Genomic DNA, 22,628 nt, shown 5'->3' with positions numbered 1-22,628 from the left:
CCGGGACTCCTCCATCACACCCTGGCTCATATAAGATGCGGCCTAATTGCTTAAACTCTTCTCATATCAGAAGCATAATTATGTAAAAATCTCCCCCCCCCTCCCATAACTAAGAATCAAGCTCGTATCTCTTGCTCGCACTCGACCTCTCTCTCTCTTTCTTTCCCCCTCTCTCTCTCTCTCTCTCTCTCTCTCTCTCTCTCTCTCTCTCTCTCTCTCTCTCTCTTTCTCTCTCTCTCTCTCTCTCTCCCTCTCTCTCTCTCTTTCTCTTTTTCTTTCTCTCTCTCTCTCTCTCTCTCTCTTTCTCCCTCTCCTCCCCTCCTTCACTTTATGTCTTCACATTCACTTTTGTGTCAAGCTTGTCTCATGCCATTGTATTGTTGGTACTATTTTGCATTTTGTATATTGTACACACACACACACACACACACACACACACACACACACACACACACACACACACACACACACACACACACACAAGCCATACTCACAGACACAATCTTGACAGAATCCCACCTACATTAACATAATACAGACGATTAACTTAATAACATGGAATGTGCGCGGTATTCGTACCCGGCCCAAGAGGACAGGAATCTTAAACCATCTAATCAAATTAAACGCAGACATCTGTTTACTTCAAGAAACCCACCTATCTGACTCCGAATCACATTTACTCAAATCTCAACAATTCAATCAAGCTTTCGCATCCAATTACAACAGTAGACAAAGAGGTGTTTGTATTTTAGTAAACAAAAGAATCCCTCTGATCCACCATTCCACGATAACTGACCCAGAAGGACGATACGTTATAATCACTGCGTCCATATGCAACAAAAAATTTACAATTGCAAATATATACGGTCCCAATTCCGACAACCCATCCTTCTTTAACACATTTTTCTCCACACTACAGGAATCTACAGATATTATAATCGGCGGCGATTTTAATACAGTAATTAACCCCACAATCGACCGATCAAGTACAGCAGGCAATTCACGATCATGGCACTCTACCGAACTAATAAAACAATATATGACTGATTTTGGACTTGGCGACAGTTGGAGACTGAGCAACCCATCATCAAGAGAATACACTTACTTTTCTCCATTACATCAATCATTCTCAAGACTAGACTTCTTTCTGATCAGTAATACATTTTTAAGTAAAGTATCTAAAACCATCATACATCCAATCATAATCAGTGACCACGCTCCAGTATCCATCTCCATAAAAATTGATTCAGCTGTAAAACACTCTCCCCGCTGGCGCTTCAATACATCATTACTCAAAGACTCTGATTTCACTGTTTTTATTCAGAGAGAGTGGGCATCCTTCCTGGAAGTGAACGACACCCCAGACATCTCACCATCAATACTATGGGAAACCGGTAAGGCAGTAATTAGAGGACAAATAATTTCATACTCAACAAACAAGAAGAAAAAGGAACAAGAACGAGAAAAACATTTGGAACAAAAAATTAAACAACTTACAGACATTTATTCAATCAACCCCAACGAACAATTAAAAAAGGAACTAGATAGCACCAAATTTCAGCTAAATGAAATCATAAACAAAAAAACACAATTTTTGATACAACAACTCAAATATGATAACTTTGAAAATAGCAATAAACCAAGCAAATATTTAGCTAGTCTACTGCAACGAAAAAAAGAGAAAGCAATAATTTCAACTATAAAAAACTCAACGGGTGAAACTACCCAAAACCCCGAAGAAATAAATAAAATTTTTCAATCGTTTTACACTAACCTATACTCTTCAAATACAGACCCCAAACCATCTGAGATACAATCATTCTTCAATAATCTGGATTTACCCAAATTATCTAAACATGATGCAGAAACACTTGATAAACCATTAACTCTAGATGAACTTTACAAAGCACTACTTCAGATGCCCAATAATAAATCACCTGGACCCGACGGTTTCCCCCCGGAATTTTATAAACACTTTTGGCATATATTATCCCCCCTATTTTATAAATTAACATTAGAAATTCAAAATACATCGCAAATTCCTTCCCACATGAATACATCTGTTATATCAGTTTTACTCAAACCCAATAAAGATCCAACGCAACCTTCTAGCTATCGTCCGTTATCACTTATAAACACCGATTTAAAAATTATCACCAAGGCCCTAGCCATCAGATTAGAAACAGTTATCTCCACCCTAATACATCCCGACCAGACAGGATTCATTAAAAAAAGACACGGCTCCGACAATACACGAAGATTATTCAATATCATGAACCTGGCACAACAAACTCAAACCAAAACAATAATCGTATCGTTAGACGCAGAAAAGGCATTCGATCAAGTAAATTGGACCTTTTTACTACATACACTATACAAATTTGGCTTCGGAGAACCGTTCATTCATTGGATTAAAACACTATATACTTCACCTAAAGCCACTGTCACCACAAACGGGATCACATCACACAGCTTCACACTCCACCGCGGCACCAGGCAAGGATGCCCACTCTCTCCATCTTTATTTGCTATCTTTATAGAACCACTCGCTGCCGCCATACGTCACAACACCCTCATTAAAGGAGTCAACACTACAAACCATCAACACAAAATAAGCCTTTATGCAGACGACATTCTGTTGTACTTACAGGACCCATTACCATCAATAAAAGAAACCTTTAATCTTATTAACACATTTTCCAAAATCTCCAACTACACAATAAACTGGAACAAATCCACTATACTACCACTATCGGAAGATGCTTGGGATTCTGCAGGATCAACCCTCTCACTTCCACTTCACACTGGGAATATTAGATATTTAGGTATTGACATTTCCCCCAGGCTGTCAGAGTTATTTCACCTTAACTACAACCCATTACTAAAAACAATAGAAGACAACCTACAGCGCTGGATGAACTTACCACTCTCACTACTAGGAAGAATAGCCACAGTCAAAATGAAGATACTCCCCCACATTAATTACTTTTTTTCAATGCTACCCATCATACCAACACATAACTGGTTTAAATCCATAGACTCTAGCATTACTCATTTCTATTGGAAAAATAAGAAACCAAAAATTAAACTATCTACTTTACAAAAAAATAAATCCCAAGGTGGCCTAGATGCACCAAACTTCTATTCATACCACCTCGCAAATCAAACACAATATATTGCAAAATGGATCCACCAAACCAACCACAACACTTCATGGTCAGACTTAGAATAGCATTATTGTCAAAACATCTCACTTGCAGACTTACCTTTTCTGAATACCACCATCAAAAGACATCCCTGCTTTAAAAACACAGTTATCGCCACAACTCTGACAGCCTGGTGGAAAATCATTAAGATCTCCAACTCCACTACAGCACCATGCAAACACACACCAATATGGCACAACCCGGACTTTCAACTCCGTAACAATCCTCTTCACTATCACACATGGGCACAAAAAGGTATCACTCATCTCCGACATCTTTTTTACAATAATCAGTTTATAGATTTCAAGGACCTCATACAGAACCACGGGATTGATAGAAACCAGTTTTTAAATTATTTACAACTTAAATCCATACTCAAATCCAAAATTAACATATCTGACAACCCACTTGAACCCCTGGAAATAATTGATAACATAATGCGATTTACAAATTTAAACAAACTAACCTCCAAAATATACCGATTAATATCAGACTCAGATAACTCAATAACACTCCCAATAGCCCACTGGAACACAGACTTGGACATCTCTCCCTCACCAGAATTTTGGATAGACATAAATAAAAACATATTTGCCATGACATCAAACACAAACCTTATGTTAATTCAATACAAAATCATCCACCGAACACATATCACACAATACAAAATGCACAAAATGGGATTAGCAACAACAGATATTTGCTCACAATGTACAATAGGAATTTCAGATAATTACTTTCACGCACTTTGGGCTTGCCAACCGGTTCACTCCTTCTGGAACTCTGTCACAAAAAACCTCTCCACTATACTAGACTGCAGAATCCCTTCATCTCCACAGCTATGTTTACTAGGAGACACCTCATTAACCACCATACCAAATAAATACAAGAATAGCTTGCTCACCTCTTTAACTGTCGCTAAGAAAATAATCCTCCTAAATTGGAAATCAAAAAACTCAATAAACATTAACCATTGGATCAACCTTCTTCTGGAACACATTGCTATGGAAAAAATCACCGCTTACAATAATAATAAAATAACAGTCTTCACTGAAAGATGGTCCCCATTCCTCTCCTTGTTGGGCCGGTAATTATACCAATCCCTCACACATTCCTAACACCGTAAAACACATCACAGTTTAATATATACAGGGAAAAGAAAGAAAGAAAGAAAACACACACACACGCACACACACACTTCATCACTTACTCCTATTTTCTTATTAAATGTTTTTTTTTTTTTTTTTTTTTTAATTAAATTTTTGGATTTATTTATTTTTTGATTGACTTATCTTTTCCCTCTCTTTTTCCCTCTCCTTTCCTTATCTCATTGGCCCGTATTCTTCTCAATTAAAATACTATTTCTTTATGAATTTCTTTAAATATTATCTCTATTACTCTTACTTATTTATTTATTTATTTTTAAATAATAAAATTACTTTATCCTTCTCTTATCGCTAATATTATCAGTATTTCTCCATGTTTACATTCATAATTATCATTACTAACCTCGCTTGGTTGACTGTGTAAAAAAAATTTCTTAGACTGATTATTAGGATCTTGTTTCTGATTGTGATTATTGTTGTTTGAAGTATTATTATTATTATTACTATTATGTTGTTTTATTCACTGTCATCATCACAATTATTATCTGTCTATCTTATTTATTTAGCATATCATCATCTTCAACGTTGTTGCTTCCTCCTTCACACTGTTGTTATTTCGTGTACGTATGTATATGTATGTGTATGTGTATATGTATATATATACATATATATATTCGTATATATTATTTCGTTCTCTCATCATGAAGTTTATCTAATTTACTTACTTTTAATCAGATTTTTATTTATTTATTTACTTACTTTATTCCCTTTCCGTTCTTTTTCTCTCTCCCACATCACATAGCTTATCTCACTTACTCACTTTCAACCAACCAATTATTACTGTTATCATTATCGTGTTGTTCAAAAAAGGAAGAAAAAAAAAAAAATTATTATTATTACTATTATTTTTTTTTATTATTATTATAATTTTTTATTATTACTTTTAATTTTTTTTATCTTATTATTTATTATTATTATTATTATTAATGCTATTATTATTATCATAATTACTATTATTATTATTATTATTATTTATTGATTTATTGATTTATTTTTTCTTCTCAAGGGGGGGGGTGGAGGGGGGGTTGACACAAACACAAGTAACATGATTATTTATAACAATTGCCATGATAGTAATAGATTAATAAAACATAGTAGAGTGGGGGGTGGGGGGTGAGGCCGGGCTGATCGGTCGGGGGGTGGGCCGGGGCTCCGTACCCGGCCCCCCCTGGGGCTTGGCGGGACCTTGGACGGGGGCGGCTGGGGCAGAGTGGTGGAACCCAACCTTTCCCCCTCCTATCAAAATATAAATAAATTAAGAAATATAATGAAAATTACAAATTAGGGCAAGATTGGAGGGAAGAGAAGGGGAAGGGGAAAAATAATAAAAAATAAATAAGAAATAAAATAAAATAAAGCCTCCCCTTAGTGGGCAAACCCCCTCCCAAGGGCCTGGGAGTTGCCTTGACTGGGATAGGCTCAGTGAGGATATGCAGTGGACCAGCACCCACCTCTGGGTTTGGCTGCGGTCCAGGGCACGATCATCACCAGAATTTAAATCGAAGATGGGGGGAAAAGAGGGGAAGGGGGAGGAGAGATGGGAGATGCTCTCACCCTATGGGTCTCCTACTGGGGTTCCCGGCTGGGCTCCGGGACGGGCCGGGCGGGCCCCTGCTTGCCCTCCTTCCGGCGGCACGACCTGACCTCACCTCTCATTGCAACTTATTACTATCATGAAAATTAATCTACACAAAGGAAAATGATTACATGCATCTTTTTTTTTTTTTTTTTTTCTCTTTTTACAAATTATAATATATATATATATATATTTTCTTTTTCTTTTTCTTTTTCTTTTCTTTTATTTATTTATTTTTTTGTTTTTTTTGTTGTCCCTTTATTTTCAAAGTCTTATTTCATTATTATATACATGTATTGCTCCTTTCTCTTATTATCTATTCATTATCCCTAATATCACTATTTGTTTATTTTCTTTTCTTTATTATTATTACTGTCACTATTATCGTATTATATACCATATTGTATACAAGTAATAGCACTCCACTAACCTCTCATCCACGCACACACACGCACACACACATACACCTAACACTACATTTATGTATCAACGTGGCATGTCTTTTCCTGTTGTTGTCTGTACTTATGTCAATTGTTCGTATGTTTGTCTATGTGGTTATATGTGCTTATAACGTTGTTTGTCCCTCACGTCACCTTGTCTATCACTTTATCACCAATAAAAAAAAAAAAAAAAAAAAAAAAAGAATAGGAACTATTGAATGTGGATATTTTGACATCAGCAGTGAGCAGTTTTTGAAAACAGAGAGTAAAGTTCATACATTCTTTACGTTATTTTAATCTGTTTATGTTTTAAATAGCTCTTAATCTGTGTTGTTTTACAGTTTTCCTCCATTGGTTTGGCTCATTTATTTATCAAAAAACATGGACAAACATCCAAACCACTTGCCAACTGTTCACAAGAGAATAGTATTTCTCATTAATTTCATCACATTGCAAATCTCTTAGTATATATTTGCAAATGATTAAGTAAAGGTTTCCAGAGTTACAAAAAACATGAATGTGTTACTAACATGATTGTGAACAGATTCAAATAGAAAGCAAAGTGAAACCTCGTCCACCACCAACATTTAAAGCACAGGACTGAAGCTGCTGTCACTTCCAGAGACTCTCCATCCTACACATCAACCAGAGACACTGAGGAACCAAACTGGATCAAGAACCCAGGATACAGAGGTTGAGTGAAGGTGGTGTTGAAGGTGTAGAGGTGGATCAGTCTGTTTAAGGAGACTCTGTAGAAGGACAGAGAGCCAGCAGGACAGTCCACATACACTCCTACTCTGTTAGAGACAGAGGAGGAGGAGGAGATTGGTGTTTCTCTCTTGTTGTGCCAGACAGAATAACGATCATCATGACAGAACAGACTCCAGGACTGATCATCTCCTCCAAACCAACAGTCTCTACTGCCTCCTTTCCTTCTGATTCCTCTGTAACTCACTGATATATAAACCCATCCGCTCCTCTTCACCTCCCAGTAACAGCGACCAGTCAGACCAGTTGAACACAGCAGCTGAGGCAACTTGTCAAATCTGTCTAGATGATCAGGATATGACTGATCCTCTGTCACACGTGTCACCGTCCTGTTGTTGTCAGACAGTTTGAGGCGTCTGTGCATCGTGTTCCTGTCCACTTCCAGTTGACAGGCGTCTGATGGAGAGAACAAGACACAACACAGCTGCAGTTCATCATCTGATGGTTCGTTGATTGATTATTGAATCAACATTGTATTTAAAGACAAACTGACAGAGAGCTGCTGTCTGATCATTAGTCACATTAAATCCACACTTACACTTCCTGACATCAGGTTTTAGCCTGTGCGCTCCACCATGGTCCAGCCTGGAGGAAGAAACACAGTCAGAGTGATTTTATATCTAAACTGTTCAACATGAAGCAGTTTGTCAGAAGAAGAAGAGTCACCACTGATCTTCTCTGTGTTTTCATTGATGTTCCTCAACAGAAGGGGAATTGTAGGTCTCTAAAGTCGTCTCTTATAATGAAGTGAATTTACATCTAAACCAATGAAGTGTTGACTTGACTGACTGTTCACAGATCAGTTTAACAGCCGATTCTATATGTTTACTGTCATTTACAGAGCTGTGAAAATGGATTTTCTCTGCTCCTGATTTCTTACTTTTTTGAATATTTGTCGCACTTCAATGTTTAAGATCATCAGACAAGTTTTAACATTAGACAAAGACAACCAAAAATAAAAATAAGTGAGTTCTGACTTTTTTCTCAGAATTCTCCAGAGACCGAGCTCCATCCCAGTCTCCCTGCTCCTCTCACCCACACATGAGCGTAGTTTATCCAAACGACCCCTGTTTTTTCTATTACATCACATGCTCCTAAATTGTGCAGCTTAGGCTAACAATAGCATGTTCTAAGTCATAATAAGACCACAAAGAAATAAAATGGAAATAACATTTAATATTTGTGATATTTGTGAACAGTGTTATATTAAAATATACTATCAAAGCAAAAGTAAGTGCAGCTGATGTCATATCTGGCCCTCTGCGTTGTGTTTCTCACGGCCTGCCCTAGGTGGGGTTCGATCCCACGACCTCCCGCACCGGAGGCGACGATGCTAACCTCTTCGCCAAGAGGTTGACAACCACTTGGCAGGTTGGTTAGCACGTCTTTTATGGGTGGAGTGAGTGCACATCCGTTACATAAGCGATCCGGTCGTTTTGGGTAATGCTGCGTTCCAGGCAGGCTTTTGAAACAGTTCAGTTCAGTTCAGTTTATTTCATGTCCCCAAAGGGCAATTTGGATTGCAGCTCATAGAATCACATAAAGGTAAAAAACATACAACACAAAGACATATAGTGACATAGAAACGCATCATTATAAATAACAATATAAATAAAATATGCACTAATTGTGATAATATAAAAGATAAATATAGGAAATACCGTTAAAACACAGAATACAAGATCCAAGATAACACTAAGAACATAGTGTTAAGTAAGTGCAAGTAAAGTGCATCAGATAAAGTGCAGTCTCATACAGAGGAGAGCAAAATGATTGGGACAGTACGGTGGCCAGTACAGACTTAAACAGGTTACAACCAGTCATTATTTCGAGGCATTCAGTGCTTGAATGGAGACAGGCACAAAGGAAAGTCTGTATCTATTTTTTGTGGCCCGAGGGACGCACAGGCGAAGGCCTGATGGGAGGAGCCTGTACTCTGAGCACAAGGGATGGGCATCCTCTGAGCGAATGGACAGAGCTTTGATGAGCACCTGTCTATTAAATATGTGGTCCAGGCCATCAAACTGGATGCCTGCGACCTTAGAGGCCACTTTCACAATTCTTCCGAGGGAATTCTTATCTCTGATGCAAAGATTGCCGTACCAGCAGACAATGGAAAAAGAGATGACAGACTCAATATAGGCACAATAAAACATTTTCATCTTGTCCACATGAAACCTGGCCAACTTCCTCAAGCAGTATAGGCGCTGCTGGCCTTTCTTACATAACATTTCAGTGTTGAGGTCAAATTTCAGTTGATCGTCAATTATTGTACACAGGTATTTATACCTGTTTACAAATTTGACTTTCTCACCGTTTATGACACTGTTGGATGGGTACGCCTGAAATCGATGCAGATCTCTTTTGTTTTTGTTACATTAAGTTGCAAGAAGGAGTCATTACACCAAGACAGAAAGTCATCAAGAACAGGACCATGACTGTCCTCATCATCATGTAGCAGGCTGACAGTAAGTGAATCATCGGCATACTTAATGATGGATCTGTTTATGTGACGGCAGCGACAGGTATATATATATATATTGGTATATAGAATATACAAGAGGGCAGATAATACACAGCCCTGAGGCGAGCCGGTGGAAGATGACAAGGTGCTGGACAAAATCCCATTAACTCTTACTCGTTGAGATCTATTTGTTAAGAAATCAAGAATCCAGCCTACCAGATATAGATCCAAACCAAAAAAGTCAACTAGTTTTCTAGCTAGGACATGTGGCTGGATAGTGTTGAATGCTGTAGAAAAATCAATAAAAAGCAACCTGGCGTGATTTTTACTAAGTGTTTGAGCAGGAGGTTAAGAAAAGTGGCAGTTGCATCTTGAACGCCCCTGCCAGCTCTATATGCAAACTGGAGAGGGTCTAGCAGGTTCTCAGTTTTGACCACAAGCTCTGCTTTAATTAATTTTTCAAACTGTTTCATAACCAAGGAGGTTAGAGCCACCGTTCTGAAATCATTAAGTGTTTTTGGGTTGCTGATTTTAGCAACTGGCACAACAGTAGATTGCTTCCAGAGAGAGGGTACCCTTTGCTGTGTGAGAGATAAGTTAAATATATAGTTAAAAATGGGGCCTAACTGTTCGGCACAGGTCTTTAAAAGGCGACCATTAATGTTATCCGGGCCAGGGCTCTTCTTAGGTTTACACCCTTTAAAACACTTGATAACACTTAGTTCATTGAAAAAAGGATTCAAAGGAGGGGCTGACAGGAGCCTATTTTTAAGCTCAGAATGATTACTGCTAAATCATGATTGTCAAATCTACCATAAAAAGCATTAAGGCTCTCAGCCAGATGGTGATCAGAGTTATAATTGGGCAACAAGTCCCTTCCTCTACTACTGTTGTTCAGTCCTGTGATTGTTTTCATGCCCTCCCATGCTGATGTGACAGTGGTGGTCCTGTCACTATGCCTCCAATTGATCATGTGCCCTGGCTACTTGGCCAAGGGGATGTCCCTTTGGGTGACTGGCAAGCGCGCATGACTATTACCCGGGAGGTGTGGGTTCAATCCCCGCCCGGGCCCTCTTCACCTTGCCACATTCTGGCGTTGTTGGCAGGATCCATGTAGCACTAATGGTGGGTCCATGGATTCCTAATGTGTGGCAGCCTGCGCGGAAGCACGAGGACGTGCTTGTGAAAAGAGGGGGAGAGATGTGACAGTGGTGGTCCTGTCACTATGCCTCCAATTGATCATGTGCCCTGGCTACTTGGCCAAGGGGATGTCCCTTTGGGTGACTGGCAAGCGCGCATGACTATTACCCGGGAGGTGTGGGTTCAATCCCCGCCCGGGCCCTCTTCACCTTGCCACACTGAGCCCAGATTATTTGCTCTGAGTTGGGCTTCTATTTTGTTCTTGTATCTCATTTTTCCAGCTCTGACTTCTCTCTTAATTTCTTTTTGCAAATTGCACAGTTCTAATTTATTACCCTCCCTGAAGGCTTTATTCTTCTTGTGTAGAAGTGTTTTAAGAGACTTCGACACCCATGGTTTAGAGTTAGGATATACTCTGACATTTTTACTGTAATAGGGATGACAATGCTTTCACAGTATGAAGTCCAGCTATTGTGACGGCATCTGTCAGTTCATCTATGTCGGCCGAGGATTCAATGAACATGTCCCAGTCTGTAGAATCGAGGAGGCCTTGAAGAGTCTGGCATGCATTACTGTCATTCCAGTCCTTAAAACTAATGTTCTGCACTTTGCCTCTTTTTAATGCAGTGCGATACACGGGAATGAGATGCACACAGTTATGATCGGATGCACCCAGGGGCGGGAGGGGTAATGACTTATATGCCTCTCTGACATTGACACAACATTTGTCAAGGATCTTATTGCTCCTGGTGGGGCATGTGACATATTGGAAAAAGTCTCTCAGAGTTTTATTCAGTGAGCAGTGGTTCATGTCGCCAAGGATGATCGGAAACCGTAAATTACAGCTTCATGTCACAACTTACGACTTTGTAGCGTTCCAGGCAACCCACTCGCGTTTTTCCGACCTGTTTTACCTGTGAAAGTCACTATAACGGCCACTCGTAACTTCTGACCCGTGAACTCGTACAGGATCGAACTGGTACGACTTCACAGGTCGGAAAAACACGGGCTGCCTTGAACGCACCATAACAGTCCTCGTCCCTACGTCACCACATTCACGCGCATCCCTTGGCTGCACACACAGCCCTGCATGCCGTTCTCTCTCCTCATTGGATAAAAACTGTAGGATAAGAGAAAAGTTTTCTCCTCGACTCAGAGCAGAGCAGAGCAGAGTGACTGACAGACCCGTGTTTCAGACCAAACACTCTATAGAAGTGATTGCTGTCGGAAGATATAACTATTTAAGACTTATATTAACACAAAAATATCACTTACTTCTGCTTTAATATTATGTTACATGATTATAATATAATAATATTTACATTATTAATACAATAATATTCCATTGTTTTTAATTTCAAAAAAGAGGAATGAATTTATATTAAAATATCTTGTCAAATTGTCATTTTTAAAAAAGTTTATTGAATTTACAATTGATGTTAAACTGCCAGAGGGCGCTGCTGCTGCTGTCATTGTCTTTGTCGTTGTATCTTTTATCTTTTATTTATTGCACTTTTTCTTTTTTTTACTGTATGTTTTTAAATTACATTACCATAGTTTTTAACTACAGTTTCTATTTATTGTACTTATTTATTTTTATTTATCTTAGTGGGCTGGCACGGGACCAGGGCATCGAAATTTCGTTCATTCCATGTTTTTAACATGTGTTGTATGACAATAAAGAGACGTTTGACCTTTGACCTTTGACCTTTGATGTTCAGTCATCATCAATGGGTTTCTGTCTCAACTGTACACATATGGGGTATGGTTGAGACAAGCCTCGTAAACAAGCCGCTCCTGGAAATGCATTTAATTTCATTTCTGATGGGGAGTCTGGCCTCATCCCTGTTGTAAGCGTTTGGCCTGAAACCCTCAGAAGGCCGAGCCAATCAGCGTCGCCGCTGTGATTGACACAGCACGTTGGTAAAGGTAAAGGTACTTTATTTGTCACATATAGGCTACAGCTAGTACAGTGAAATTCTTTCTCTGCATTTAACCCATCCCTGAGGAGCAGTGGCCAATCAATATGTATTTCTAGTCCCTTGTTTTGTACTTTGTTATTTTCTGTTGAACTGGATTCCTTGTTTACCCCCTGTCCGAGACTTAGGCTCGTTGACTCTTTTGTTGCTACTTTGTTTCCGTTGTACATTGATTTCCTTTTATTAACCTTTTTCTAAATAAATACTTTTGCCAATTGAGTCTGCATTTGGATCCTCCTATTTAAAACGTAACACATTTAAATATTTAAATGTGACAAATAAACAGAGGCCTTATGCTGCAGACTGTAAAGTCCCTGATAAATCAAAATCAAATGATTTGACTTGAGAATGTAATGTTAAAAAATTTTAAATTATAAGTTGAGGTTCACGGAGAATAAATGTTCCTGTGTGTCATTTCTGTCAAAGTATTTTTCTTAAAATGTTGTTGAATTAATCTGTGTCTGATCTTTGTTTGTATTTAAAATGTGTCACAATGAAGAAAATATATAAAAAAAGGTGCCTGAGGTGAAAATAGACTTGAAACCAAAGTAGTGAACAAATTCAAACATTGGCCTGATAATGGCGCTAGATGGGAAGTCAGAGGACAGGGATGACAGAGAGAACTGGGGGGTAAACCCCCCCTGCATAAACGTGGTGACGTTGGAGAGCAAAGTTGTGAGGCTGGACACATGAAGAACTTTGTGCTTAGTCGCAGTAAGTAATGCAATGACCTTGGTCACATTACAACAGTTTCTGTTGATGGAGGCTGTCTCACCTGACTGTAAGTAATGAGTGTAATGGTTTTCAGTGTCCTACAGGACATCATTACTACATAATTTATCACAGGAGGAGGATGAACCATATCTGTTGCTATGGAGACTAGGGGTGTAACGGTATGGGATTTTACAGTACGGTACGGTAACGGTATTAGTACAGTATACCGCGGTACTTCACGGTGACGGTATTAAAATTAAAGTACATGCTTTATGTAAAGTAATACAACTTATATTTGGTTTATACTTAAGTGTCAGCAAAATGTAATTATTTATATTCAGTCACTAAAGTCTCTCTCTCTCTACACAGAGACATGTCTGTGTACACACACACACACACACACACAGCCTCTATTATGCATCTCTCCGTGCATCTATCTATTATACTCCATCTTTCTCTCTCTCCTTCTTTCCTTCAATCTCTCTCTTTCTTTCGTCTTTTTTTTCTTTGGCATGACGTCACGTACTGATTAAGTTCGGCTTGTGCTTGTGGCTTCATGGAGCTAACGCTAACATGCCACACACACACACCATGGATCTTTTATAAGGTAATGTAATACGTCATGACACACACACGCCTTCATGTTTTGGAACCTTTATTCATATGTGTGTGTCTGTGTCTCTGTGTGTGGCCGTGTTAGCGTTAGCTCCGTGTTAGCGTTAGCTCCCTGTTAGCGTTAGCTCCGTGTTAGCACTAGCCCAATGTTAGCAGGTAGCAGGGCTTAGCAACACTGCTCTTCGACCACGAGCCAAACCCCCCCTCCTTCCCTCCCTCCACTCCCTCCAACAACGTGTTTCTATGGTTTCCTTCGGCTTCAAACAATCACGATTTGTGATTGGTCTGCAAGCTACAGGCACCGGAGCCGATCTGAAAGCCCGTTGTAAACAAAAGCATGTGTGCACAGTGACATGTGCCTCCCAGAACTGTGGGGGAGCTCTGGAGAGGGAAAAAAAGAGAAACCAACGAAGGAGCGAGCTATTTCCGGCCGACTTGCATGTGAACGTGAAGTGAAATGTTTTGAGTTCCCGACGTGTAAGTGGAGTTAATATTAAAATAATTAATTAATTACCGTCACCGTGGCTTTACACCACCGCGGTATACCGAAGTACGGTATACCTTTACACCCCTAATGGAGACTGAGGGGCCTACAGAGGTTTACTGTACATCTTCAATATTATGTATTTCTGTTCCCTCTGCCCTACATGAAAACCTGCACAGTCTTACAGTCAAGTCGTTGTCTTGTTGATGTGTTTACTGACTGTGTGTTATAAATAAAAGCTGCTGTTGGTGAAGAATCAAATGGCAAAACATAAAATCTGCTCCAATGACAACAAAAATTCACAATGTGGAATATAAAATGATAAGGGAAATTATAGACTGCAGGGTTTCTGCTATGTACAGTAAGCAGCAGCACTCTGTTTATCAATAAACAACATCTGAGGTTATTAATGTCAACGAGTTATGATTTTTATCTGATTTACAAAAGTCAAAACATTGTCAAAACAGCTAACGTGTCTTTTTCTCTATTTGGTCAAAGACTTGAGAGGACCCATGTGTTTGTGAATTCAGGCCAACTCACTGCTCTGAACACAACTAAGGGAAATCAGACGTCTTTCATCAGGGATGCAAACGGGTCGGGGGGGGGGGGGGGTGCTCACCATTAACAAATAAGTACATTACAATATCACGGAAAAGGCAATTCCCAGTAGTTCAACCCCAACCAAGTATTGAGTGCATATAGATGGACATAGTTTTCAGAAAGCCAACATTTCTATATTAAAAATGCTTTTAAAAAAAAATTCCTTTGCAATACTTCAATTTTGGAGATACTGATTTTTAGGTCTTCACTGAATGTTAGTCATAATTATTACTATTAAAATAAACTGAAGAAATAAAGACATGGGATGTTTCATTCAGTGTTTAATGGACATATATAATGTGTTAGTTTCACTTTTTGAATTGAATACATTCTACATCGCGGAGGCGACGTCTTTAGGGCTTCCTTCACCTCTGAAACGGGGCAGAGCTCCGTGGAAACATCTGCCTGACACAGCAACGTAGGGAACCGTGCATGCCGTCACACCGACTGCACGCGGATACGCGCCGCTTTAATGAGCGCGCATGTCGCGCGACTACATTGGCGGTAGGCTGTTATCAGTATAATCAGAGACAACCATGAATGAGTTCGCCTCAGTTTCACGTGATTGTCACTGTCAGCCTGTTACATTTTACTGACCCCAGCTGAGACGTTGAGACGCCCCCCCCCCCCCTCAAAAACAGAAACTCTTCGGATCTGAACGATTCACACAAGTCACCTAATTGGTCATGAAAAAAGCGAGTTACGCTTTTCGGCGCGCTGTTTGCATCCCTGTTCATGATGACTGAGCGAGTAGGGAAACATAAAAGACAGGAGACAGACTGAGTCCTTGTTGTCTGATTGTACCTGAGAGTCTCCAGTCTCCAGTCTGGATCCTTCAGTCCAGCAGACAGCAGCTTCTCTCCTGAGGCTCCTGGGTGATTGTAGCTCAGGTCCAGCTCTCTCAGATGGGAGGGGTTGGTACTCAGAGCTGAGGCCAGAGAAGCACAGCCTCTCTCTGTGACCAGACATCCTGACAGTCTGGAGATAGAAAATGTGATACACTAAAGAGTCTTAGAAAATCATATCAACAGTAAAATCCTGCAGATGTTGAGCATCTTCACCAACAAGTTACAGAAGGATGTTGAAGATCAGCTGTCCAACAAACAGCTGAATCCTGACCTGAGAGTCTCCAGTCTACAGTGTGGACTCTCCAGTCCACCAGACAGCAGCTTCCCTCCTGAGTCCTGCAGGTCGTTGTTACTCAGGTCCAGGTGTTTCAGACTTGAGGACTGGGAGCTGAGGACTGAGGCCAGAGAAGCACATCCTTCCTCTGTGACCAGACATCCTGACAGACTAGAGATAGAAAATATAATGAACCCCCAATTTTACAAAATCATGTGTACAGAGATGTTGAGAATCTCAACAGGCCGCTGAATATCTCAACAGATGTTGAGCATCATCACCAACAACTTACAGAAGGGTGTTAAAGATGTCTAACAAACATCTGTATCCTGACCTGAGATTCTCCAGTCCACAGAGTGGACTCTCCAGTCCACCAGACAGCAGCTTCACTCCTGAGTCCTGCAGGTTGTTGTTACTGAGGTCCAGGTGTTTCAGACTTGAGGACTGGGAGCTTAGGACTGAGGCCAGAGAAGCACATCCTTCCTCTGTGACCAGACATCCTGACAGACTAGAGATAGAAAATATAATGAACCCCCAATTTTACAAAATCATGTGTACAGAGATGTTGAGAATCTCAACAGGCCGCTGAATATCACAACAGATGTTGAGCATCATCACCAAGAACTTACAGAAGGGTGTTAAAGCTGTCTAACAAACATTTGTATCCTGACCTGAGAGTCTCCAGTCTGCAGTGTGGACCCTCCATTCCACCAGACAACAGCTTCACTCCTGAGTCCTGCGGGTTGTTGTTACCCAGGTCCAGGTGTTTCAGACTTGAGGACTGGGAGCTGAGGACTGAGGCCAGAGAAGCACATCCTTCCTCTGTGACCAGACATCCTGACAGACTAGAGATAGAAAATATAATGAATCCCCAATTTTACAAAATCATGTGTACTGAGATGTTGAGAATCTCAACAGGCCGCTGAATATCTCAACAGATGTTGAGCATCATCACCAACAACTTACAGAAGGGTGTTAAAGCTGTCTAACAAACATCTGTATCCTGACCTGAGAGTCTCCAGTCTGCAGTGTGGACTCTCCAGTCCACCAGACAGCAGCTTCACTCCTGAGTCCTGCGGGTTATTGTTACCCAGGTACAGGTGTTTCAGACTTGAGGACTGGGAGCTGAGGACTGAGGCCAGATAAGCACATCCTTCCTCTGTGACCAGACATCCTGACAGACTAGAGATAGAAAATATAATGAACCCCCAATTTTACAAAATCATGTGTACAGAGATGTTGAGAATCTCAACAGGCCGCTGAATATCTCAACAGATGTTGAGCATCATCACCAACAACTTACAGAAGGGTGTTAAAGCTGTCTTACAAACATCTGTATCCTGACCTGAGAGTCTCCAGTCTGCAGTGTGGACTCTCCAGTCCACCAGACAGCAGCTTCACTCCTGAGTCCTGCGGGTTATTGTTACCCAGGTACAGGTGTTTCAGACTTGAGGACTGGGAGCTGAGGACTGAGGCCAGATAAGCACATCCTTTCTCTGTGACCAGACATGATGACAGACTGGAGATAGAAAATATAATGAACCCCCAATTTTACAAAATCATGTGTACAGAGATGTTGAGAATCTCAACAGGCCGCTGAATATCTCAACAGATGTTGAGCATCATCACCAACAACTTACAGAAAGGTGTTAAAGCTGTCTAACAAACATCTGTATCCTGACCTGAGAGTCTCCAGTCTGCAGTGTGGACTCTCCAGTCCACCAGACAGCAGCTTCACTCCTGAGTCCTGCAGGTTGTTGTTACTGAGGTCCAGGTGTTTCAGACTTGAGGACTGGGAGCTTAGGACTGAGGCCAGAGAAGCACATCCTTCCTCTGTGACCAGACATCCTGACAGACTGGAGATAGAAAATATAATGAACCCCCAATTTTACAAAATCATGTGTACAGAGATGTTGAGAATCTCAACAGGCCGCTGAATATCTCAACAGATGTTGAGCATCATCACCAACAACTTACAGAAAGGTGTTAAAGCTGTCTAACAAACATCTGTATCCTGACCTGAGAGTCTCCAGTCTGCAGTGTGGACTCTCCAGTCCACCAGACAGCAGTTTCACTTCTGAGTCCTGCAGGTTGTTGTTACTCAGGTCCAGGTGTCTCAGACTAGAGGACTGGGAGCTGAGGACTTGGGACAGAGCTTCACAGCTTCTCTCTGAGAGGTTACAGCCACTTAGTCTGAAGAGGAATCAGGAAAACAAAAGTAAACAAATAATTCTATTTTTGTTATGACAAAAGAAGAAGATACAGTAAATGTAGATGGGTATATGTGCACATACAGAGCTTTAGTTGAAGCTTTGACCACTGGCAGCAGCCTCAGAAGAGCCTCATCTGAAGTAGAGTATTTCTTCAGGTCAAACACATCCAGATCTTTTTCTGATAACAGTAAGATGAAGACCAGAGCCGACCATTGAGCAGAGGACAGTTTGTCTGTGGAGAGACGTCCTGATCTCAGGGACTGTTGGATCTGCTCCACTAAAGAACGATCATTCAGTTCATTCAGACAGTGGAACAGGTTGATGCTTTTCTCTGCAGAAGGAGTCCCTTCAATCTTCTTCTTGATGTACTGGACTGTTTTCTGATTGGTCTGTGAGTCACTTCCTGTCTGAGTCATAAGACCTAGTAGGAGAGTCTGATTGGTCTCCAGTGAAAGACCCAGGAGGAAGCGGAGGAACAAGTCCAGGTGTCCATTTGGACTCTGTAAGGCCTCGTCCACAGCACTCTGGTACAAATGTGATGATTTGGCTCTGAACAGTTTAAAAAGTTTAAAGGTAAATTTCTTTCTTGACATCAGGTTGCGTCCAGAGTTGATGAATGTCAGATGAACATGAAGAGCAGCCAGAAACTCCTGAACACTCAGATGGATGAAGCAGAACACCTTGGCCGCCTGGTACAGGCCTCTCTCCTCTTTAAAGATCTGTGTAAACACTCCTGAGTACTCTGAGGCTGCTCTGATATCGATGCCACACTCTGTCAGGTCTGTTTTATAGAAGATCAGGTTTCCTTTCTGCAGCTGCTCAAAAGCCAGTTTTCCAAGAGACTCAATCATCTTCCTGCTCTCTGGACTCCAGTCTGGATCTGCCTCAGCTCCTTCATCATACTTGACCTTCTTCACTTTGGTCTGAACCACCAGGAAGTGGATGTACATCTCAGTCAGGGTCTTGGGCAGCTCTCCCCCCTCACTGGTCTTCAACAGATCCTCCAGAACTGTAGCAGTGATCCAGCAGAAGACTGGGATGTGGCACATGATGTGGAGGCTTCGTGATGTCTTGATGTGGGAGATGATCTCTCTGGCCTGCTCCTCATCTCTGAACCTCTTCCTGAAGTACTCCTCCTTCATTGGGTCAGTGAACCCTCTGACCTCTGTCACCATGCCAACACACTGAGGAGGGATCTGATTGGCTGCTGCAGGTCGTGTGGTTATCCAGAGGCGAGCAGAGGGAAGCAGTTCCCCCTTGATGAGGTTGGTCAGCAGCACGTTGACTGAGGTGGACTTTGTCACATCCGTCAGGATCTCAGTGTTTTCGAAGTCCAGAGGAATTCGACACTCGTCCAGACCGTCAAAGATGAAGACGACCTGGAACTCATCAAAGCTGTACATTCCTGCTTCTTTGGTTCCAGAGAAGAAGTGATGAACAAGTTCCACCAAGCTGAACTTTTCCTCTTTCATCACATTCAGCTGTCTGAAGGTGAAGGGAAATATGAAGTCTATGTCCTGGTTGGTTTTGTCTTCAGCCCAGTCCAGAGTGAACTTCTGTGTTAAGACTGTTTTCCCAATGCCAGCCACTCCCATTGTCATCACTGTTCTGATTGGTCGGTCTCTTCCAGGTGGGGCTTTAAAGATGTCTTCTTGTCTGATGGTTGTTTCTGATGTGTCTGGTCTCCTGGACGCTGTTTCAATCTGTCTGACCTCATGTTCATCATTGACCTCTCCAGTCCCTCCCTGTGTGATGTAGAGCTCTGTGTAGATCTGGTTCAGAAGGGTTTGGTGTCCTGCTTTAGCGATGCCCTCAAACACACACTGGAACTTGTTCTTCAGGTTGGATTTGAGTTTACATTGGCAGCCAGTGAGAATCTCTGTATGAATAAAGGACCAATGACGTCAATGAGAAGTTATTATTGTAGTTATTGCATAGAAAACATGAATCATGAAAACTCCTTCTCTGTTATCATTCAGCAGGTTTTTATGAAAGAATTGTTCCAAAGAGATCAATTCCTTGCCATGTATAGCATCATTGTGAACCTCTCCCAGAGGTCTTCATGTATTGTATTGCTTCTGAACACTTTTTAAATTTCTGTTTTGACAGAACAGAGTCCTGATCTCAAAAATAAGGTGTCATTCTGCGATTATATCAAGAGACAGAAGACACTGAGACAGTCTCAGTCAGAAGAACTATGGCAAGTTCTCCAAGATGCTTCAACAACCTGCCAGTCAAGTTCCTGGAAGAACTGTGTGCAGGTGTTTGGAGGAGAACTGGAGCTGTTAAGGATAAAGTGTGGTCACACCAGATTATGATCTGATGTAGGTTTCTTCTGTTGACTGAACTTTGTATGAAATTAATCAATAAATCAAAACTATTCATGGCATTATTTTTGAATGCATCTCCACTTTATGACAAGAACAACAAACTTGAAAGTGATGCTGCGCACTCAGCCTTGATGTTAAATATAGGACGTTACTTAAAGAGCAACTAAACCCCTCAGTTTTGGCTGACGTGCTCTAAGCTGGAAATTCAAAAAATGGCATGATTATGGGCAGGGCTCCAGGAGTACTCTCCGATCCCCCCTCCCCCCTCCGCTGCATTCACACCCGCAAAATCACACAAAGGAGAAAAAAAAGTAATAAACACACATCGACACTATAGCGCTAACGAGCTACTAATGAGTGACTCTAACAGCACTAGTAGCTAGCGCAGACACTACTAGGAGAGGACGCCGGAGCCGTGACACAGTGCATCCAGCCAATCCGCCGGCTAACGGCCACTAACGATTCTCATCCAGCCAGCTGTTAGTAGCCGTTAGCCGCAGCAGAGCTGTTAGCCGCAGGCCAGGCAGCAGCCAGTGCTGATTGGCATTCTTCACATTTTCATGAAGCTGTTTGTTCTGATTCTTTGTCGTCACTTTTTTTTCGTGACTGTCATTCAAAAGGGTCTCCATAACTTTAGCCATTAATTAAGGGTAACAAGTAAGTTCTATAAACAGTCGTCATGGAGACCAAAGCTGTTTCTCTCCCAGGCTGTAAACATGTTTATTTTTGCTGTAAAATTAAATAACATTTTAACATGGGCGTCTATGGAGTCTTAATCACTGTTAGAGACTCACTCTAGTGGCCAGGAGAGGAACTGCAGCTTCACTGTTGGCCTCATGTTTCAGCCTTGGAGGTCAAAGTTTGGTTGGAGCTCAGTGAAGCAGTAAGACTGCCACCACCCACATGTGACATTTAAGACTCCCTACAGAAACTCCCCACTCAGTCAAGAACAAAGAAGTGTTTTGGATGATGAAACCGACCTTGTCCACCAGGCTTTAACTGACCACTCTTCAATATTTCTATAACACATTTTTGATCAAACTTACGTTTGGGATCTGAGATGCGCTGTGTGAAATTTCTCAGTAGATCATTCCGATTCATCTTCTCCAGGATTGTTTTGGTGACTTTAACTGTGTTTTCACAGTAGGTCTGGATCATTAGATCCACTGTGTCTTCCCTTTTTGCATTCTCCAGTCGACTTTCTGGGATGTATGGGAGGTCTTCTAGGACTTTCTTCTGCCACAGGTGCCACCTGAATGTATAAAAATCATCAGCTCCCATATCCTTCAAAGTCTCCCAGAGGATCCCTGGAAGTGTCTTCATCTTTTTGCTGCAAGAGGAATGACAAACAGTTTAAAACTGGGTTCACACTGTATGACTGAATTCTGACTTAACTGTTTTGTTGTTGTTGTTGTTGTTTTTTTTCAAATTTTCAAAATTTCTGTTTTATCGTGCGTCAATTTTTGCAGTTTACAGGGGTAAGAAGAGATGAACAGCTCCCAACAGGTAAACAGATGGTCAGATGGATTCTAATCTGTCTGAAACTCTGGTCGCCTCTCATAATGGTATCACACAGCTGAGGCAGAGCCACAAGCTGATTCCCCTGAAATCAGTGTTTTCCCTCTTTGAGTCTGTGTGAACCCTGTGTGCCGTCGCCACTGGTTAAAAAAATCCTAGTGGAAACACTGCACCTGAATCTCTTCTTAGAACAGCACAAATTGTCAAGGCATTATGGTTCTCCTTGTGCATTCTCTCAAACAGCCATTAGGTTGCAGGTTCTGGGTCAGACAGGTTTATTTCCAACATATGTG

At 41.1% G+C, this 22,628-nt stretch overlaps 2 protein-coding genes across 2 annotated transcripts in view; both read right to left on the bottom strand.

Moving 5' to 3' along the window:
• Nucleotides 1-6,886: 6,886 nt before the first annotated feature.
• LOC311007091 (protein NLRC3-like) lies at nucleotides 6,887-21,992 on the bottom strand. The gene is made up of 9 exons (XM_084000178.1): nucleotides 21,864-21,992; nucleotides 18,569-20,366; nucleotides 18,294-18,467; nucleotides 17,702-17,793; nucleotides 16,932-17,069; nucleotides 16,272-16,395; nucleotides 15,957-16,130; nucleotides 7,695-7,741; nucleotides 6,887-7,552 (listed from the first exon to the last, which is right to left on the bottom strand). The coding sequence occupies exons 1-9, from the start codon at nucleotides 21,973-21,975 to the stop codon at nucleotides 7,023-7,025; spliced, it is 3,189 nt and encodes a 1,062-aa protein (XP_083856304.1). The 5' UTR covers nucleotides 21,976-21,992; the 3' UTR covers nucleotides 6,887-7,022.
• Nucleotides 21,993-22,087: 95 nt separating this feature from the next.
• The window catches only part of LOC311007090 (protein NLRC3-like), a gene marked incomplete at its 3' end in the record, with an annotated part of 35,709 nt that continues 35,168 nt past the window's right edge, over nucleotides 22,088-22,628 (bottom strand). The window contains exon 10 of the mRNA XM_084000177.1: nucleotides 22,088-22,147. Coding sequence (XP_083856303.1) covers nucleotides 22,088-22,147 — 60 coding nt within the window. The remainder of the gene's footprint in view (nucleotides 22,148-22,628) is intronic.

The sequence above is a fragment of the Trachurus trachurus genome, assembly GCF_905171665.1.
Source record: "Trachurus trachurus genome assembly, chromosome: 24".
Taxonomy (NCBI): Eukaryota; Metazoa; Chordata; class Actinopteri; order Carangiformes; family Carangidae; genus Trachurus; species Trachurus trachurus.
This window is presented reverse-complemented; position numbering and strand designations above follow the sequence as displayed.